The 21353-nt window shown below is 36.9% G+C and overlaps 1 protein-coding gene across 1 annotated transcript; it reads left to right on the forward strand.

Moving 5' to 3' along the window:
- Nucleotides 1-1478: 1478 nt before the first annotated feature.
- Nucleotides 1479-17717, forward strand: LOC582874 (dipeptidyl peptidase 3). The gene is made up of 16 exons (XM_011672450.2): nt 1479-2117; nt 2282-2371; nt 2955-3092; nt 3795-3869; nt 5114-5213; nt 5500-5618; nt 7040-7170; nt 8846-8904; nt 9179-9373; nt 9772-9878; nt 13356-13511; nt 14090-14214; nt 15121-15241; nt 15768-15947; nt 16370-16535; nt 17248-17717. Exons 1-16 carry the CDS (start codon nt 1536-1538, stop codon nt 17391-17393), a joined length of 2490 nt encoding a protein of 829 aa, XP_011670752.1. The 5' UTR covers nt 1479-1535; the 3' UTR covers nt 17394-17717.
- The last annotated feature ends 3636 nt before the right edge of the window (nt 17718-21353 follow it).

The following is a 21353-nucleotide window of genomic DNA, read 5'->3' on the forward strand; positions in this document are numbered from 1 at the left end:
ATAAATCTTTTAATGTCATTTTACCAGGAAAAAACAGTGTACGAGACCAATTGACCACTTTCCATCCAATTCGCAGTATTCTTTTCACTACAAAGCATGCCATAAAGCGAAAAATGTAGACTACCCCCCAAAAAAAATTTCTTTACAAATTATAACAAGATTGATAAAAATGCGTTTTATTTATACCTTGTCTTTGTTTTCTCCATTATCTATAAGTTGTTCATCTATTTCTCTTTGCCTATACCTTTCTCCTTCTATTCCCCCTGTAGCAAAACACACACACAAAGAAGTGAAAAGTAGGCTTCTTTGATACATCTTGTGTCAAAAGAGTAGCTCCAAATTGTTGAATAATAAATGAACTGCTCTTATCTTTGTAGCCATGGGTGTCGATCCCGGGGGGGGGGGGGATGGCCTGTACAATCATCCCCCCCCCAATAATTCACCCTAAAAAATAAAAAAAATAAGAGAAAAATTAATGATGAGAGCCTGATGAGAGTAGTTAATGGTTATTACTCGCAAGATGACCATCAATATACACATTTTGCTATCTCATTTTCATAATACATACATATACGAAGTAAATGAGACAACTGTATATGAGACAAGAATAAATTTAATTCTCGATCATACGGCTTCATCAGGAATTGATGAATTAATTCACTTTGTTAAATTGACAGCAGCATAGAAATGCAGTGCGCCAAAAAGCAACGAGCTAAATGTTAAGCGCGAAGCGCAAAAGTAGCAATCTGCAACATCAGACCATCCTTATTTTTGTTTTATTGAAAAGCTGATGTAGGTCTATGTCACTGGCGTACTGGTTGGTTCAACCCTCCAATAAAATCAATCCATGAATTATTCTCAATTTCATACAAGTGATTAATAAATGTTCGTGATATCACATGATTTTCAAAAAAATTCGCGTTTCTTCATTTCTGTTGCAAACTGTCACATTCCCAAATAGCCAGGAAGAGCATGTATTTTGTATATAAGAGGACACTTTTTTAGGTCAGCCATTAGTTTTTATCCAAAATACACACATACAAAATACCAAAGGGGGGGGGGGGGGGTTCAACCCCAACCCCCCCCCCCTGCGTACGCACCTGTGTAGGTTTACTGCAATCATCACCATAATTATAAAATTTACTTCTTTAATAACTTTGAATGTCATTAATGTTTAATATTTTACCCTTTCTGGGAAAAGGCTGCAAACGACCTCTATCATTATCGTTAAACACTGTTCAAGTAGATTACACATTTTAAAGAAAATTGGTGTAAACTGTTTTTAAATGTAATACTATTTAAAGGGGGAAAAGATGTGTTATGTTAATGTATTAACTTAAGTCATAATGTTTATACTTATTTTAGTAAGAGGCGTCATGGGGGCACGGTAGTTTGTTGATGAAGGGGTGCGCCCCTACCCCCTCCTTCCCGTCGGGGTTCCCCCTTCGCCTGATAATCACGCGCATGCGCAGAAAAATTATAATCACATTTCTCACAACTGATCAAAATTTGACCAGGATATAGACCTATGTTCGATGTATTTGTTATCATCTCGATTTTTACGTGTGTGTAGTACTAGTACACTACGTAACGTTGGTTGTTCTCACATAAAATCTGGTCATCCCGTTCAATCATCCTCTCGTTGTCGACGTTTCTGGAGATTAAGACACAGCGCGTGCGTCTGCAGCTCTACCACTACCAGGTACCCTTTTGGTAGCATATTAGACGCCAGCAGTTCCGGTCTGATTGAAACCTCGTATTGGCCTGTCGTCCGTGGCTCTAGCAATAGCATCCAGTACCGCTATACCGGTACCTTTCCATCTGCCGTTCTCCAGTGTGAAAGAAAAATGGCAGCTTCACAGTTCATCATTCCAAATGAAGTGCCTATTGTGAATCTGGAATGCAAGGCGGCATTCGACTGTCTCTCGAGCAAGGAGAAAAAATATGCCCACTACATTGGAAAGGCAGCGTGGAGTGGAGGCTTGATTTGTCTGTTCCAAACCAGCCCAGAATCTCCACTGATTTTTCTGCTCTTGCAAAAACTGTTCAAAGGGCAATCAGTAGAGGAGTTTAAGTCAGCTGCCATTGAGAAAGGGACCGCAGAGGATGAAGTCCAGGTACAGGATTCTAGCATTTATATTTTATGGAGAATTAAAGTGGTCTTAATAATATTCAGAATTAGATCTACTCTGTACTATAGCATGGTGTGTGATAATTCAGGGGCCTAAATTAATCTTTACATTCCATCCATTGTAACTATGACATTTGTTATCCTTTGCAGGCCGTCCTGACCTATGCTGCAGCCTTCTACTCTAATCTTGGTAACTACAAGTCATTTGGAGACACAAAGTTTGTGCCTAATCTTCCTCAGGTATGTCTGGAGTGTTGTCTTACTCAAAACAATTATAGTCTATGCAACAAAATAGAAAAACTTGCTTACTATACCCAGTAATCAAATTTCAAAGAATTTACTGGTAGACTAGTTTATTTTCTTATATTATTTTTCTTTTGATATGGAACAAACTATTCTCTAATGAACAATTGTAGCCCCCTCTCAAGACTGATATAACTTAAGCTTTAGAACAATGTTTCTTGACTACAATCAACCGATTTGTTATTTTCGTTTGGAAATTATATATCAGAACTGCATATTCTGAGATTTTCATGATCGCAGCTACCATGGAATAGGCTTACAGTGTAGGCGCTATTTGAAATATTTGAAATTTACCTGGAGCACCGGTAAGTTTAATTTTCACTTGAAAGCAGGGGCATCCAAATATATCCACATTTTAAAAAATTCAACTATCCATCCAATTTTCAAAATCTCCCAAAACTTAGCATTACCTTTAACACTGGACCTATTTCTAAAAATCAAGAAAAATTTAGCTAGTAGACCCAACCATACTATATTTTAATCTTTCTGTCTAATGACTATAAACTGCTTTTTTTTCTAGGATAAGTTTGAAGCAGTTATCCATGCCAGCAAGGCTTATACTGAGGATCCAAAGAGTATACAGACACAGTGGCATCAATGTAAGCATGCATTATACTCCGTAGAGAAAAGAGAACAACAACTTGGACTTGGGGAGGAGGTAAGGCTCAGACAATGTAATTCAGATGTTCGCTCCTGTGAGAAATATTCATAAATATAATGATAATTGTAAAAATAGTTGGATTTACATTTTGAAGCTATTTTTTTTCTTAGCATACAAAAAACTGAATAGTTTTCTGACTGTATTATTAGCAGAGCTGTTATGTTGAAGTACAATTAAATCATTACAAGATTTCCTTCCAACTGGGCAGGAGGGTACACATTTACTTCTGGGTGGATAGTGGCAAGTGTAAATTAATATATTGTCAATGCCATGGATGTTAAGGCTGTGGCAGGAACTTCAAAACCATCAAAAGCAAGCAGTAAACAAATAACAAACTAAACTTTTCTGAATAAAGAAGGATTGAAATCATGCAGAAGAGGTATCGTTGATTTGTTAGGGTTGGTAAAATATTTCTTGCAGGAAACTCGACAACAACAATCATTTTGTTGATTGAACAAGACCTGTTTTTTGTATATGATGAGTAGGATATCAAGGATTTCTCTTTCACTGTTTGAGTGAGTCATATTTAAAGCCGTCTATTAAGATCCTATTCAAGTGAAACTTACTGTGCTCTCTTGTTACAGACATGACACATTGTTAAGTACTTCTGTTGTAAATATAGAACCTCCTCTCCTCTCATGTTAATCACTATAAATTCATCAATTTCATTTGTGTATTTTTTATGTGTGTGTGTTTTAGGGGATTACTACTTACTTCTCGGACAACTGCACTCAAGCCGATGCAGAACTTGCAAAGAAATTCATGTTTGGAAAGGTATGATTTCATTGCTTAAATTATGAATTTAAAATTTAGTTTGAGATTTAGAGCCTTTATTTTCATAAGTATTTAGGCTCGCCTGCGTAGCAAAAAGCGAGACATAGGCACCGTCAATTTTTTTTGGAATATTTAATATAATAAGTATAAGTTATTATTCAATGAAACTTATAACTAAAGGGTTATCAAGTATCCCCAATCATGTGAGTAGAATTTCAGGTCACTAAGTCAAAGTCAAAGGTCATTGATGGTCAACAAACTTAGACTATGTTTTGGCATTGGGTTAAGATTTTGAATTTGTATTATTATTTTGAAAGTATACATTCCTTTTCCATGAAACTTGAACATTTATAAGGGTTATCAAGTATACCAATCATGTGGTTAGTCTTTAGGTGATAAAGTCAAGGTCAAATGTCATTTCAGGTTTGCAAACTTAGACTTTGTTGTGGCATCAAGATTTTGATTTTGAATTTTTAGCGTAATTTCAAATGTGTTGGTTCAAATTCCATGAAGCTTGTACCCAAGGGTAATCAAGTATCACAAATCATGACACAAATTCCGGTTATAAAGTCAAGGTCAAGGTCATTTTAGGTCAGTAGACTTGGATGTTTTCACAACTTAATACAAGAATTAAATCAATTTTTGTTATTGTTCTTCTTCCAGTGTAAGTGCTGCGTTAAGGTGATGAAGATAAACGCACTGTTATTTGTTCATATTTCATGAAAGTTATCAATCTTGGTACAAATAATAGTAAATAATTCTTCTGATGATTCTTAGTCAATATTCACTTCAAAATGCTGATTATATTCAAAGGATTTCATTTTTTGAGGCCTGCTAATGGGCCACCCTGCCTGTAAATAATGTCCCAACCTCAATTTGTCATCATATCGAATTGTGTAATGCAGGCGAGACAGCCAAGAGCGTTTCCCTTGTATATATTCTACATTATATTTGTTTTCATGGAATAAATTTTCTTTCTGTGAAATCCATTTGCTGTAAAAAAAAATTGTGAAATTATTTGAAAAAAATATTTGTGTCAATTCCAGATTTGCTTTAGTGTATGGTGAATGTTAAGTTATATTGTAATGACAGGAAGAAAATATTTTGTAATGGTTAGCATGAATTTAGCATTTTTATAAGTAAGTATAAGAAAAGGTCATTTTTTAAGGTTATAGTTAATTTGAGTATATCTTGTTTTTATTATATTCAAGTTATGACCAATTCTTATGTACTGTCTTAAATAGGACATCAGCGCCTACAACACACGTCTGATGAAAACTGTTGATGACAAACAAAAGGTCACTTATGAGGTCAGGTTAGCCTCGGCAAAAGCCACATCTGAAGGTGAGTATTGCATTCCTTTATTTTTTGTAGGAAAAAATGAAATTAAAGGCTACTGTATATGTCTAATTGTGTTTAAGCTTGTCTTGAGATCAGTCAATGTTGGTACAGTACAAGAAGAGGTGAAAATAGAGTTAAAACACAATTCTTGAAGATTTGTGTCTTTTGCCGGTACCTTCATTTTTGCTTCATTTCATTTTACTCCCTGCCAATCTTACTGTTTTCTGTATGCTGTTGGTTGTTTAATTGCAGATTTTAATCAATTTCAATATGTTGTGTGTTTAATCAGATGGAGACTGTGATATCAAGTTTGGATCATATGAGTTTGAAGGAACAACCTTCAATGTGACGAGGGGGGATTATAGCCCCCTCATGGCTGGTGTCGCAGACAACCTCAACAGAGCAAAGGTAATGGGAATGAGTATCATTAGTTTAAGATGTATTCAAAATGAGGGATGACCTCTTCTCACTACAGAGTCAACTTGGAACTGTATGTCCCATTTCTCATGAATGTGATAGCTGATATTATACAACTCACTCCCAGATCCTAATCAAATGATTGGTCATACGCTTGTACATGATGCGCAGTAGTGCGCGGAAAGGTTAGAGCGCTTATACTGCGTGTGGGCCTATTCTTGCGCAGCAGTATGCGTAAACGCGTATAGAGGTAAGTGCGCTTATGTATGTGTGAGCACTAAATTAAGCCTATTAATCATGAGATTTATTTGTCAGCCATACTACTGTCACAAAACAATCTTGAATGAAATCTTTTTATATCAAATAACAAGGAATTAGGAGTTTCGTAGTATAAAACAAATGATGCATGTTTTCATTCGTTCATTATACGATCTATCTACCCTCGTTGATGCTGTGTGTATCTATGTCACTCAACCTAACGGCTTCGTGCAATAGATACACACAGCCTCAACTCGAGTACGGATAGATCGTATAATGAATTTGTATACCTGTAAAGGAGAGGAGGGACTATCAGTGCAAACCTATGGAAGGTGTGAAATTTTGTTTGCCTATGAAGTTACCCCATATTGTAAGGTCATTAATGAATCATTATGAAACTTCTTCTTACAAATCCCTTCTGAACTACTGAATTCATTTTACGCGTCGACCTTGACACCACAATTGGTGCCGAAATAATTTGTTTACTGGTTGACTTTGCACCTTAATATTTCAGATGAACCTCAGACCAGGCGCGGATCCAGGATTTCTTAGGGGAGGGGGCCCAACTTTTCATTTTTTGCTCCCGAAAATTTGAAAATCGCGCCGGCCGAAAAGTCGCTCAGTGGGGGGGGGGGGGGGGTGTACAGAGCACAATTTTTTTTTTTTTTTTTTTTTTTTTTTTTGCTCCCGAAAATTTGAAAAACGCGCCGGCCAAAAATTCTTTCAGTGGGGGGGGGGGGGGGGGGGGGGGGGGGGGGGGGGGGGGGGGTGAGCACATTTTTTTTTTTTTGATCCTCAAAATTTTTTTCGATTTGCACCCCCCCCCCCCCTTGAGCGCCAGGGGGGGGGGGGCCCAACCCCCCCAAAAGGTAAATATCACGTGATTTTACATGATTTTTTTCTCAAGGGGGGGGGGGGGGGCCGGGCCCCCCCCCCTGGATCCGCCACTGCCTCAGACTATTAAGTTCACTGCCCTACGGAGATATCTTAAAAATCATTTGGTAGATGAACATCAAACTTTGCACCAGTGACCAGTGTCATTATAATTCATATAACGAGACTTTAGCTTCACTGTATGTTTGTTACTACATGTTATGCTTTGTGTCTGATCTTTAAGTCTGATACTAACACACACGTTCATGTTATTTGAACAGGATTTTGCGGCCAATGGTAATGAGAGTGAGATGATGGCTAACTATGTCAAGAGCTTCAGCACTGGATCCATAGAAGCACACAAAGAAGGCTCCAGATACTGGATCAAAGATAAGGGACCCATTGTAGAAACGTGAGTCAACACTAAGCAGTTTAAATACTTCCTAGACATATTACGTGATGTGTCTTTAAATGTTTTGTAAATATTGTTTAATTCAGTCCCCCTGCTGCAGTGCAATGGTTTCTCATGAATCATACCATTGTTGTGATAAAATTTGTATTTAGCAAGATGCAAAGCTGATCCTAAAATCAATTTAAAATGCTGTGTTTGAAGATTTTTTTGAAAGACTAATGCTGCTGTAAGAGGCACACAAGCTCATTGCAGAAAGCTGTTCATCAAGATAAAGAGATTACCTTCAATACGTTTGACAGAGATGCCAACCAGTACGATTAAATTGTATTTAGTATGATATTAAGAGTGAAATACGATAATACGATATCACCTTTTTATTATAAAAAACGTAAAAACTGTGGAATCGCATAGAAACATGTACAAGTAAATCCCTGCAACCCCAACAAAAACTTTGCTTTACATTTTTCTCTTTAAATTTTAATGAAAGAGCTTACATTTTTCGGAAATTTTACTGGCCCGGGGTAGTGTAGAGTTTCGTGAAAATCTGATTTTTCTCCCCCAAATCTGATTTTTGTCTTGCCTGCGTAGCAAAAAGCGAGACATAGGCGCCGCTTTTCCGGTGACGGCGACGGTGACGGCGACGGCGGCGGCGGTGGCGACGGCGGCGGCGGCATCAACATCGAAAACTTAACCTAAGGTTAAGTTTTTGAATTTTTGATATAATTTTGAAAGTATAAGTTCTTAGTCAATGAAACTTGGACTATAGGGTTATCAAGTCTCCCCAATCATGTGAGTAGAATTTCAGGTCACTAAGTTAAGGTCAAAGGTCATTTAAGGTCAACAAACTTAGACTTTGTTGTGGCATCAACATCAAGATTTTCAAAATGCTTCTCCTTCGTTATTTTTCAACCGATTTTGATTCTGATTATTTCATATGATAGGGCTAGGAGGGGGATTTAAAATTTCTACACAGAATCGTGAAATTCATTATCTATGCTAATTTATGCAAATTTATTCAAAATCACAAAAAATGCTTCTTCTCCTTCATTTCTCGACCGATTTTGATTTGGTTTGCTTTATCTGGTAGAGCTAACTTTGGTTCACTAAACTTCTACACCGAATTTTGAAATTGTTCTCCATTAATTAATTATGGTAATTTATGCAAATTTATTCCAAAAATTAAAAAAAATTGCTTCTTCTCCCTCATTTCTTGACCGATTTTGATTTGGTTTGCCTTATCTGGTAGAGCTAAATTTGGAACACTAAACTTCTACACAGAATTTTGAGATTTTGCTCCATTGATTATTTATGGTGCTTTATGCAAATGAAATGAAATTATGTCCCTTCCAGGGCATCAAATTTTTATTTTTTGACCAGTTCAAAAGTGTACCACATAAAATTTACGATATTTGTTGTCGCGAGATGTGGATGAGTGCTACGTCATTGACGTTCTGGTTTATCATATTGAATTGCGTTATGCAGGCGAGACAGCCGAGAGCATTTCCCTTGTTTAGTATATTCGGTCTATTTTTTGTGTCAAGAGGTTGGCTTCTCTGGTTTGAAGACATAACAGAGAAATCAATGAAATGATGCAACAGTGGAATACGTGTACGTGTACATGAATGAATGAATGTATGATGTTAGTGTTCTTCTTGTTTCTCCTTTTTCCATCTAGATACATTGGTTTCATTGAGAGTTATCGGGATCCCTTTGGAGTAAGAGGAGAATGGGAAGGTAATTGTTATGAAGAATTTTTGGTAGTTTGATTTAATTTTCTCTTCTTTTCATTGTTATTTAAGATGTGTGTAATTCCAGCAAACAATTATAGTATGAGAGAAAGAGAGCTGTGTACAATATTTGCAATCACAAAAATTCGCTACTTGGAGAAGGCCTATCTGCAGAGTAATTACATTGTAAGTCGTTTGCATTTTATATAATCATATGCAATGTCATGCTCACTTTCCATAAAGAAAAGTGACCAGTACAACATCCCCATCTTTTGTTACAGGCTTTGTTGCCATGGTGAACAAGGAGATGAGTGCTAAGTTTACTGACCTGGTAGAGAATGCCGAGAATCTTCTCCCTCTTTTGCCATGGCCCAAGGAATACGAGAAAGACACGTTCCTCAGACCTGACTTCACATCCCTGGATGTCTTGAGTTTTGCATCGTCAGGAATACCAGCAGGCATCAACATTCCAAACTGTGAGGCTCTAAGAAGTATTCTCTAGGAGCATTAGAATAGAATTACTGTGTCCTGTAGTATTCATTTTGACTCAATTTCGCATATGATTTGAGGCTTTTGCATGGTATGGACTTTTAAAAACAATACTGAACTGTTTGATAAAAAAATAGGTAGTGAAGTGTTATGGACTAAATACAATATGAATTGTATCTATATAATCTGAAATTTAAGAAAAGAGGTTTGAATGTGTAGTGAGTCACATTCAGCGAAAACGGTTTTATATTTCAATACTCAGAATGGATCCTGTTTTTTGGCAGATACTTGTTTCTAAGCAATGTTGAGCTTAGACTTTATTATAGAGATTGATGCATTTGAACTCCAAATCACACATTTTTTTTTAACTTTTCTATTTCTCCAGATGATGACATTCGTCAGGATGAAGGATTTAAGAATGTATCTCTAGGCAATGTGCTGTCTGCTTACGGTAAAGATCAGACGATCACCTTCTTGACAGATACAGACAAGGTGAGTGACCTTTAAGGTTGTGAATGTCACTCGGTCTAAATTGGTAAATCTGTATACCTCTTAACAAGTTTCTGATTAAAAAGAACAAAAGATATTGATTTCTCTTCGTCTTCGTCTCTTAAAAAAACATGTTCCTTCCATCACTTGTGTAGTCAAACGCCCCGTTACAATGCCACAAAACCCATATTGTCTGTTTATGTACTCTGCTTGAGAAGCTGTTTTCCTACCCCACATCAAGAGGTTAAAGACTGTATCGAAACTGAAAAACTGAAATGGATGAATTATATATCAACGGAAAGTTTATAAGCCGTAGATAACAATAATATCAATTATATGCCATTTTAGTGTCTTTCAGAGGAGTATCAGCTCTTTGAAAACTCAAAACTTAAAGCTCTGAAAATTGGAAGTTGTCAACCTAAAAACTTGCTATCGACTTCTTATTCTTCTTCTTTGTCATGATATGCCTCCTTCACTCCTGAAGATTCTTGCAGATGAAAGGGGGGTGTGTGTGTCACAAAGGACATGAAGTGCTGAGTGTCCTATTTACATAAGGTGCAAGTAAAACATTTTGCTAGTCTGGTTTTGGGTTTAGCCACTGCGCATTTCATCAGTTGTTGACGAAATGCTTCTACCAATGGAGCCTTTACTACGTCCATTGGTAAGAGAGTTCCATGCACGCAAGGTCCTCGGGAAGAATGACTGTATGTGTTGTTCAGTTCTGGACCTGGGGAGCTGGTACCCATCAGCGTGAACTGTCCTTGATGGTCTTGTCACAGGAGTGATGTGGTTTGTTGGGTCAAATTCCACAGTCTCATTGTGGATTTTGTAGAAGAGGGCTAGTGTAGAGTGCTCTCTACGGGTCTGCTGAGAAGGCCATCCCAGTTGTCTGATCATATCTCCAACGCTTGATGTGTTATGGTAGTGATGAAGGACAAATCTGGCGATGTGTCTTTGGACCATTTCCAACTGGTCAATGGATCTTTGGCAGAAGGGTCCCATACTGCACTTCCATACTCCGTTAATGGATGAACGAGGGCCTTGCACGCCAGGGTCTTTAGTGCAGGAGAGTTAATCTTTGATTTCTCTTGAGGAAAACAAGGGTGTTGTTTGCTTTCTGGCAAGTGCCGGCGATGTGCTGATTCCACTTCAGGTCCCTTGTGATGGTGATGCCCAGGTACTTGGTGGGTGTCACAGAGTCCAGAGCAACACCATTCATTGAGTTCTTTTCCTAGTGACAGTGATGACCTGGCATTTTGGGTGTTTAGTTCCATCTTTCAGTCTGAAGCCCAGTTACCTAGTGCATTCAGATCTTCTTGAAGGCTATTTGCATTTTTTGTGTCTGGATGGTCAGATACATGTTATCGTCATCAGCAAAGAGCCTGACAGTTCAGGACATCTTGTCTGGCAAGTCGTTAATGTTGAAGAGGAAGAGGCACGGGCCAAGGAATGAGCCCTGTGGGACTCCTGAATCTGCTTCCACTCTGCGGACTGAGACCCATCGAGAACAACTCTCTGCTTTCTATTGCTGAAGAAGTTGGCTATCCATCTGTTGTTCTGCCCTCGTATCCCATAGTGGTGTAATTTCTGCAGAAGCCTCTGGTGTCCAACTTTATCAAAGGCTTTGCTGAAGTCTGTGATGATGACATCAGTCTGCTTGTTCTCTTCCATGTTGTTTGTGAGGTCGCTGATGAAGCCAAGCAGCTGGAGCTCCCATGATCTTTTCTGACTGAATCCATGTTACAGAGAGTAAAGGATGTCATTGTCATTCCCGTGAGACATGATGTTGCTTGAGATAATGTGTTCCCATCAACTTGCATGTTATCAACGTGAGGGATGTGGGGCGATAGTTTCCTGGATGTGTCTTGTTACCTTTCTTGTAGATGGGCACTACGTTTGCATGTCTCCAACCGTCAGGCACCTCACCATCACATATGATCGTCTGAATAACATGCATAGGATGGGAGCAATGGTGTTTGCCAGCGTTTTCATGACTCGTGGTGTAATGCCATCAGGGCCTGGAGCTTTCAGGTTATTTAGCATCTGCTTTAGCCCTGCTATTGTTATTTCGATGTCAGGCATGTCTTCATAGGGAGAAGAAAATGGCAATAAATTGAGAGGAATGGGTGTTTCCTTGACGAAGACTTTCTTGAAGTGACCATTCAAGATATTAGCATTTGCAGCAGGGTCTGAGATGGGTTTACCTTCAGCTTTCAGCACAGGAATATGACTGCTGTCAGATCTGTTGTACAGTACAGTACACAAATCGCCAGAATCTGTTCATTCCTTCCAATTTATTGTTTTCATCATCATCATCATCAGGTGTGAAGATAGATTCCACATAGTTCCAGTATGCCCTTCTTGCCTCACTCTGGATTTGGCGTTTCAAAGATCCAATCTTCTCTTCCAATTCGTATGGAACAGGTCCATTCACTCTTTTCCGGGTAGCCTTGCACTTCATGCTCAATCTGTCTCTTTTCTTCATGAGCCGTCTAATCTTGTTGGTGATCCATGGAAGAAAAGACTTGTGGGCTGCAAGACTTTTGGGGGATGTGCAACTGTATCCCTCTTTTCATTCCACTGTTGATGGCAGTCCACAGATCATTGATAGTTGCACTGTCTGCCTTCGTCTGCAACTTGATGACATCTTATAGTACGCATATTCACAATGACTTTGCATTAATTAAGCATGGCCCATCGCCTCAGCGAATAAGGTGGACCGATCGGGTCCACATGTTATATCGTCCCTGTAACTTCAGGAAATTTACTCCTGTTGACCCGTAATTTGGAGGGGTGCGGAAAATGAGGTTTTAATTTGCTTTTGTGCAATAATGAAAGGGTAAATACTTTTTATTCCTTTATATTTGTATTCTACATTCATTCAGTTTTCCGTTTATATCAAGTTATATTTTCATTGGATAGGGCCTTTAGTTGTTCCTTTTATCAATGATTATTAAAGAATACTTTATTTGACATCTAACCTCCTGTTACAGGGATCGTTTAACAATGTTAAATCTGAGATACACGGCCTACATGTTATCAGTGTCTGTGATATGGTGTAATATTGAAGCCCTAAAAAAATCCCGCTTCAAAATGATCAAGAAGTGCCTCAAAAAAGTAAAAATCCGAGTGAGTGACCGGTTTTACCATACTCGTTTTCCCCAATAGACTGCAGTGTAATGATAACCATTCGGCGAACGGTTTTCAAAATTTGTAATTCCAATCATAAATATCTTGATAATCAGACAGGCGATCGGCTTGTGAAAGTCACGGAGCTCCTAACTGACCTAAAGCTTTAAAATTATCATTGCAACATGAGCTAAATCCAGAATTTTGTTTAAGAATCTGAGACAAAGTTACCCAATCCCTTTAAGTAATATTAAGTGTGTATGTGATATATTATGTACAGCATATGAAGAAAGACATGTTCAGTGTATCTGAAAGTTTTCTCTTTCTCTACTCCTCTTGTGTTATTTGTAGGAATTGTACAAGAAGCTAAAAGGTCCGTCCTTTGAGGTCCAGGTTGGTCTTCATGAGCTGCTGGGTCATGGCAGTGGAAAACTCTTTATGAAAGACAACAAAGGACAGTTCAACTTTGATACAGAAACTGTGAAGCACACTGAGACAGGGGAGAAGGTAAACAACTCTCAGAACTTTCTTTTTTTGTCATCATTTTTTCGATAGGGCTAATATTAAATAAGTGATATCATTGCATTCTGAAGAGTATCGAGTAGAGCAGTTTGCTAACCCTTCAAAAATATGGTCAAGTGAGCTGAACTCTCAAAGAGACCTCCTCGTTATAAACAAAATCTTCAATGTCAGGCTACTCTATTGTGTAATAATGAACAATTGAAATCAAACAAGCAGGAAGTTTGATTTGTTGTCATTTTTTTGCATTGTATGTGCAGTTATCAGCAAAATGCGTAGTTCAAGAGATCGATAGCCTAGTCATTGTGGAATCCCTTAAATAATAAAAAAAAAATAATAATAATAGTAATAAAAACGTTACTTATAAAGCGCTTACCACCAAAGTCTCTAAGCGCTATACACACAAAATAGACTGTTATACAATTACATCTTATACAAAACTAAAAATGCAAATAAACATACAAATTACGATACCTATGGAATACACATACAAAAGGCATCTGAATGTCATGCATTAAGATATTGATGAATTCTCTGTCTTGGTATTTTGTTATTGAATGTTGTAGATCTCATCATGGTACATGCCAGGAGAGGTTTGGGATTCCAAGTTTCCTGTGATTGCCTCACCTTATGAAGAATGTAGAGCAGAGTGTGTAGGAATCTACCTGTCTCTCTCAAGAGAGGCTCTCAAGTAAGCACAACTTAATCAACCTATATTAAGTAAATATTGATGTTGACTGAGAAATGTTGCTATAGCAAATACAGATTTTTGAATTTCCTGTGATCCCAAGTATCACAAACTTGCTCAAAGTAAAATTCATGCCTCTGGATTACTTTGAATGGATTCTTGGCAGACATAGTTTGCCTAAAGTGAGAAAGCCTATTGAAATATAATGAAAAGTAGCATTTTGAATTCTGTGAATGAAAGGCCACTGAAGCATTGGGCCATTTGTGACAAGGCATAAGGGTGGCATTGAGATGGTACTTTTTATCTTGCTCTTAACTTTCACAACTGTCAACTGATCTTATCATTTCAAATGAGATTTTAGAGATTATAACAGTCCATGATATTAGAATATTAGCCTCGTTCTAATGCATCAAAGGAGGCAGATAATCTTATTCAAGAATGTTATATATGTATGTAAGTGGGGAAAACAATTAAAAAAAAACATAGCCAGGGATATGCATGGATATGAGGGTACTGTAGACAATGGGGTGGTATTCTCGTAAGTTAAGCCAGGACTAAGTCCAGACTAAACAAGAATTTTAGTTCACACTTCTATGGAATGCTAAGTTTCATCTTCCTCCTTCAATATTCATGACGAAGATAATCTACCAAAGACTTTGTTTAAATTCAGTTCATACTCATATTATCTTTTTCTTCCCATTTCATTGCAAGATTAATATTTGGGACACTTTTCATTGAAGGATTAAAATAATCTGTACAGGGTAAATGAGTTGGCAACAGGCACTCCATAAAAGTGTGGACTAAATTAGTACGCGCTACCGGAACACCACCCAATGGCATCCTTTATGTTATCCCAGTGCAGACTTGTATCTGATTATAATATTGAGTGATATTCAAACTTGTGTACAGGATCTTTGGACATGAAGGCTCTGCAGCAGATGACATCCTGTATGTCAACTGGCTTAACATGGTGAGAGCTGGTATCCTTGGTCTCGAGTTCTTCACACCAGAATCCAAAACATGGCGACAGGTAGGTCATACAGATTCCTCTGCATTTGTAAAAGACACAAACACACATACTATTGAAATGTTGATTCATAAACGTGAAGGGAATCTTAAATAGCAGAGTTTGTATATATGTAGGTACCCTAGGACAGATTTCACATTGCTCATAAAGGATATAGGGGAGGGGGCAGTCTGTACTATTGAGAGATGGTCTTTTATTTAAGGCAATTTCACAATAGAGCAGTTCAGATATGAATAGTAACTGTGTCCCAAATATAACAGGATTAACCAGAACAAAACAGAAATTAAGTAACTTTGATTTAATTCTATGTACTGTTCCAGGAAACTCTTTTCAGTTCGGGACATAAACAGTAATCACCTTAGACTCGCTGTATAGTACATATCTAGCACATACATTTAATGTGCGGTTCAGTTTTTATTAAAAAGCACATATTTGATGTTAGTTACATTAAATAGTGAGCTTTATATATTGTTGGTATATTGATAATCTGCCAATAAAGATATTAGCTATGTGATTGTTGTTTCTTTAGGCTCATATGCAGGCACGCTTTGTCATCTTGAGAGTGCTGGTAGAGGCGGGGCAAGGCCTAGTAACCATCACCAGGACAACAGGAGATGATGGGAAGCCTGATGTCATCATTCAAATTGACCGGACCAAGATCGAGACAGTAGGCAAGGAGGCCATTGGCAACTTCCTCAGGAAACTGCAGGTATATGCCGTTTGTCATCTATTGTATGTCATATCTAAGGTTTACTTTTAAAGAACTGTCCATGATTGATCTGTAGAGGGACATCTTACAGATTTTCCAAATCCTTTATACAAGCATTTACAGAACTATTTAGATTCCTTTTTTCTTATTGAATATGGTACAGATTGATTTAATGACTTTTCTTCCAGTGAAAGGGCTTGTACGGTATCCATTTTGCAGGCATGAAATATAAACTTGCCAAAATAATACTTTATTTACATGGAAAGGAACCACCATTTGATAATCAGAATATGGGCTGAAAATTTCCTTTTGCAAAGTGAATCAGAAAAGAGGTCATCTTCAATTCCATACAAATAGATTTTTTTTTAAAGAGGAAAACAGATAAATCAAAATTTGAAATTTACTGTATTTTTGTGTTTTAGGTGTACAAATCCACTGGAGATTATACCTCGGGCAGAGCCATGTTTGATGGCTACTCGGCAGTCAATGATGACTCAGCAGAGAAGTTCCTGTCCCTACGTCAGACGGTCCTTGATCGCAAGCAACCCAGGCGCATGTTTGTGCAATGCAATACGTCCATTGGATCTGGTGAGAATGATGATGATGATTCAAAATTGATGTAAAACTGTATTATTGGGGTCATGTGGCTGTAAATGTGTTTGAACATCAATTTTGATGCCATGAGAATTTCTATGGGGTATACATATTTGTTCCGAATTCATAATTACAGGTGGTGTTTACTTTTTGGTGTAATAAGTACAAATATGTATGTAGATTTCTGGTATTAGTAGACATCATTTCACTTCAAGTTATAAACCAGATGAAAAGTTGGCTCTATGATATGATGCCTTGTGTGTGATCCTCATTGTCCTTTTGGACAGTTATTTACTGAATCAAAGACGCACCGTTTTGTTGTTGTTTACTTTTTATAATTAGAAATATGAAATTCAATTAATTGCAATTATACCTTGGCTGCCTAAATTATATCAACTTTGGTCACTACTTAAGAATAAGAATGGTAGGCAACAGCAATCTTTTTGCATTGATCAGGGTATTTTAACCCCTTGCCTCCTGTAACAAGCGGGTTTCTTGTATTAATCCTATGGGGAATATGAGAATTCAGTAATCAGTGGGTTCAAAGTCTATCAATTACTTTGCATCAGGATCACTTTTCTTGACCTGTCTCGCCATAATAATGAAATGATAAGACGACAGTGGCGCCAAACTGGTACTAAAAGTTTTTAGAAAAATGAGAGGAAGTTTTTTAACTGCAACATCATGTATTTCTCTACTCTCTTAGATGGTGAGGTTGCCCTCCACGAGTATGAGGCATCTGCAGCAGGCATCATCCAGTCTTTCGTTGATAGGTACAACAGAGAGGATGTTGAGAGGAACGTCAGGGATCTATGGGAGAAAGACCAAGTACACTTCCCATCTGTACAATAATGTTTGGATTCAACATTGAATAAAGCCTTCACAGATTGAAGTAGTGTGATGTTGATTAGATCAGGGCTTCTCAGCCTTTTTTATCTCGATGCCCACTCTGGCTGTTATACAATTTTTTTGAGGCCCCCCCTAGCAAAAACTTAATGAGGAAAAAAATGACATTAAAATGTCACACAAGAAAAATTGAGAACCAATAATGTGGGGATTATTTGTGTTGTATCACTGTCCGTTGTAATTCCACTAGTACTCTATTTACCCCCATTTCGTAAAGACATAAAGCTTTGCTGAATTCTAGCTGTGTCATCATCACGTAAGATCAGACATGTTTTTTTTAATTTTATTCAATTTTGACAGAACTTCAGAGGGATGTGGCCCACCGGTTGAGAAGTGCTTGATTAAATCATAGTCTAGATAAACAGACCTCTCAATGAGAGAAAGTTAGGAGCAGATTTGTCTCATTCATCAACACTCTATGTAATGTCATTTGTACTTCGCTTTCCTGTCAAACAGCTTCCCTATTAAAGTCATTGTCTCTGAAATTAACTTGATTTGTATATTGGCAGAAGAATGGGAGAAACAGATCATTGAAAGTTTGAGAAAAGTCCAGTAACAGTGATAATCAATGAAACACAAATTGGCAACTCTGTTGCCAAATTCTACGGGTCTCGCTCTTTTCAGGTGGGGGGGGGGGGGGGGGGGGGGGGCTTAAAGGGTAATCAAGTATCCCAACTTCAGGTCACAAAGTCAAGGTCAAAGGTCATTTCAGGTCAACAAACTTAGACTTTGTTGTTGCATCAACATCAAGATTTTGAATTTTTAGCATAATTTCATAAGTGTTACGAAACTTGTACCCAAGGATTATCAAGTATCACAAATCACATGACACAAATTCCAGGTCACAAAGTTAAGATCAAGATCAAAACTTTACTTTATCATATTGCCTGTAGTCTGAATATGTTATTGGACATGTGTTTCTATACAATCCCTCTTTGGAATAGATCTACTCCTTCAACATCAACAAAAGGGGGATATTTCTGATAATTCCCAGTACAAAACAAATGGAGAGGTGCTTGCAAGGAAAATCATATACCGGTGGTTGCCGATTTATTTTTGATGGATTATAAGTTCATAACTTTAAAAATTCACAGCTTTTTGTCTTTTATATTGAGGTTAATTGAATCGTTTCTATAAATTTCTGCTTTTAGTGAAACCGACAGGATATCAACATAGACTTTTCTTTCAATTATTTGGGTAGTATTCCATATACTTTTCAACAAACATTCTGGTCTTTTAAATTAAATTGTTATTTGTTAATATGCCTGTTTTTGTCCATGTACATTAAAGTCCCCTGGGTTTGTATTTTCTGAAATAGTTTATAAATTGCAGAATGTTGAAGTCAAACTTGTAAAAATTATCTGTATAGTGTCCTTCATCTAAGTAAAGAGTGTCATTGGTGTATATGGAATATACATTTCGATTTAATTGAAAACAATGTCACTTTTCTGCTATGACATGATGCAGTGATGAAAAAAATCCTGGATTAGAATCCAAAACATCTTGGTCATAATAGAAAAATGCAATGTTCTAAACAAGTCCATAAAATATTTTAGTTTTTCATGACAATATAATTTGTTTGTTTCTTCAAACCTGTTCTCACTGTGTACACCTACGAATATCAGAGTAAATCTCCTGCTTTATATTTGTTCAGTTTATGTGTTTGCATCGGACGGGAAGTTGCATATTGAATATTTTCAAATTCCAATACAATGCTGTGAATATGTATTATGTATGTTTGGTAAAAAAAATATTGCTAATCTACACCAACCTATTTATTTGTTGGCAGTCTTGTGATTTCATTCCAAAGGTTCAGGTTTGGTGATTATTGATTCTTGCAATCTAAATTTAATGTTTTTATCAGTGCCTTTTGGAATGTGTAGATCTGTAGACTTATTAAAAAGGTTCACATAACTTTATTTATAATAATGCATTTGAAAACCTTGATTTGTCAAAACTTCTCTTTTGCACATTATTGTTAGCTTGGTTGTGCATTGTGATGGCTAACCTGTGTAAGGCCATGATATTACTTATTCATAGGAACAGTTGTTGAGCGCCCAGAGTGTCAAGTCTGACAGACACGAGTACCATACAAGAACACACCATTATTATTATATTTTTAGGTTATACCGTAATGCTGATCTGTGACAAATTTCATGATGTTTGTATTTTCTTGCATACAAAAAAGGGAGACAGTTCCTTTAAGCTGTTGAAAATTTGAGATGAATGCCAAACAAGATTTAGCAATCGATTCAAGTTCCACATGTATGTACACCATTGAGTGACAAAGAAAGAATAAGAGTTCTGCATTGTGTGGATAAACAATACATCCGTTTGTTCCAACGACCCTATGTTCTGGCATAAGCTACAACACAGGCTAGACTCATCTATCATTATCTATCAGCCTAAGTAAAATGTCACAGTTTGTTCAACTCAATGAAAAAAGTGTCTGCACTTACTGGTTTAATTTGAAACATAACCCTAATGTGCTATGCTATCAAGAGCTGAACACCAATTCTTCAGAATTTCCATGTACCGTAGTTTTTATGCAATAAAATGAAAGAGACTTGATCATGAAAATCTGTGAAGTGTATTTGTCTTTGGAATGTCAATAAATGATGATAAATAATAATGGGGAAAGATAGCAACTAAATGCAGTTTTACAGGGTTTTTTTCCTGTTTTTTTTACTTAAGGGCCACTCCAACCAAAACAGGCTAAACAAATTTTTGATGGAGATTCCGAATATGACAAAAAAATTTGTTAAAAATCATCAATAATTCTGGAATCTAGCTTTAAAAATGATGACTCAGAACGCTCAGAAAAAAAAAAGCAGTTTCGGAGCTGTATTGCACAATAGCATACAACGTCACTGCAGGACCCTCTCCGGTGAAAAGAAGGGTGATTCAGGCATTAAAATGTCTTTAAAAAGGTAAACTATGATATTAATTGAGAAAGAAAGACATTTAAGATAATAAAATAATATGCACCTGATAATCCCAGTACGTTTCTGGCAATTTTGTCATTCCTAATTACAAAATTATCAAATCGGACATGCCCGCAATGACGTCAAATACGTCATCAAGCCACGTGACCGTATTTCCTTTTTTCTGTGAAAAATGGATGGTTATCATTTTTTGGTCAATTTAGAGATTTTCTGAAAAATATTAATATTAATAAGTATAGGTGTTTTCATGTTTTAAAAGGCTATGTTAGTTGGGTTAGAGTGGCCCTTTAAGTTGTCAGTTTATATAGTTTGTATTCTCAACAATTACAGACATCTCGTATTCAAATTTTATGGAATATTTTCTACACAATAGTTACACAAGATACAATTTAGATTAGTTTTAATGAATCCTATGCACTACTCCATATTCCTGTTGAACAAAAGCTTTTTGACAACTGCTGTGTTAGGGTCAAGAAACTTGCAGGAAATGCAAAAATTGAGTTTTTTGATTCAATCTTTTTTAACAATTGCTTTTTTGGGGGGAGGGGTGGCAGAAAACAATTCACCCCATTATGTTTTCTGCATTACATTGCTGCCTAAACAAAACGCATCAATATATTTGTCATTTTAAAGTAAACCCCAACGTTAAAATCGCACCCTGTACCTTTAATATGACAATGTACTTGTTATGGTACATGATAAATAAGTGTTGCATACTACTATCCCTAAATGCCATCTCATAGTAAGTAGGAAGTACCTTATGGCCAGATTAAGGAACTAAAAACGTTTTTAAAGGGACTTGGTAAAATTGTTCAGATAAGAGAAAATGGTGCTAAAGTAGCGACTTCAATGCTAGATGTACAATTAAAGATTATCTGAAATTTGGAGTGAAAGCAGACTATTATTAATAATAATAATAATAATACTCAGTTTTTATATAGTGCCTATTACAATCACTAAG

The sequence above is a fragment of the Strongylocentrotus purpuratus genome, unplaced genomic scaffold, assembly GCF_000002235.5.
Source record: "Strongylocentrotus purpuratus isolate Spur 01 unplaced genomic scaffold, Spur_5.0 spur5_scaffold_5, whole genome shotgun sequence".
Taxonomy (NCBI): domain Eukaryota; kingdom Metazoa; phylum Echinodermata; class Echinoidea; order Camarodonta; family Strongylocentrotidae; genus Strongylocentrotus; species Strongylocentrotus purpuratus.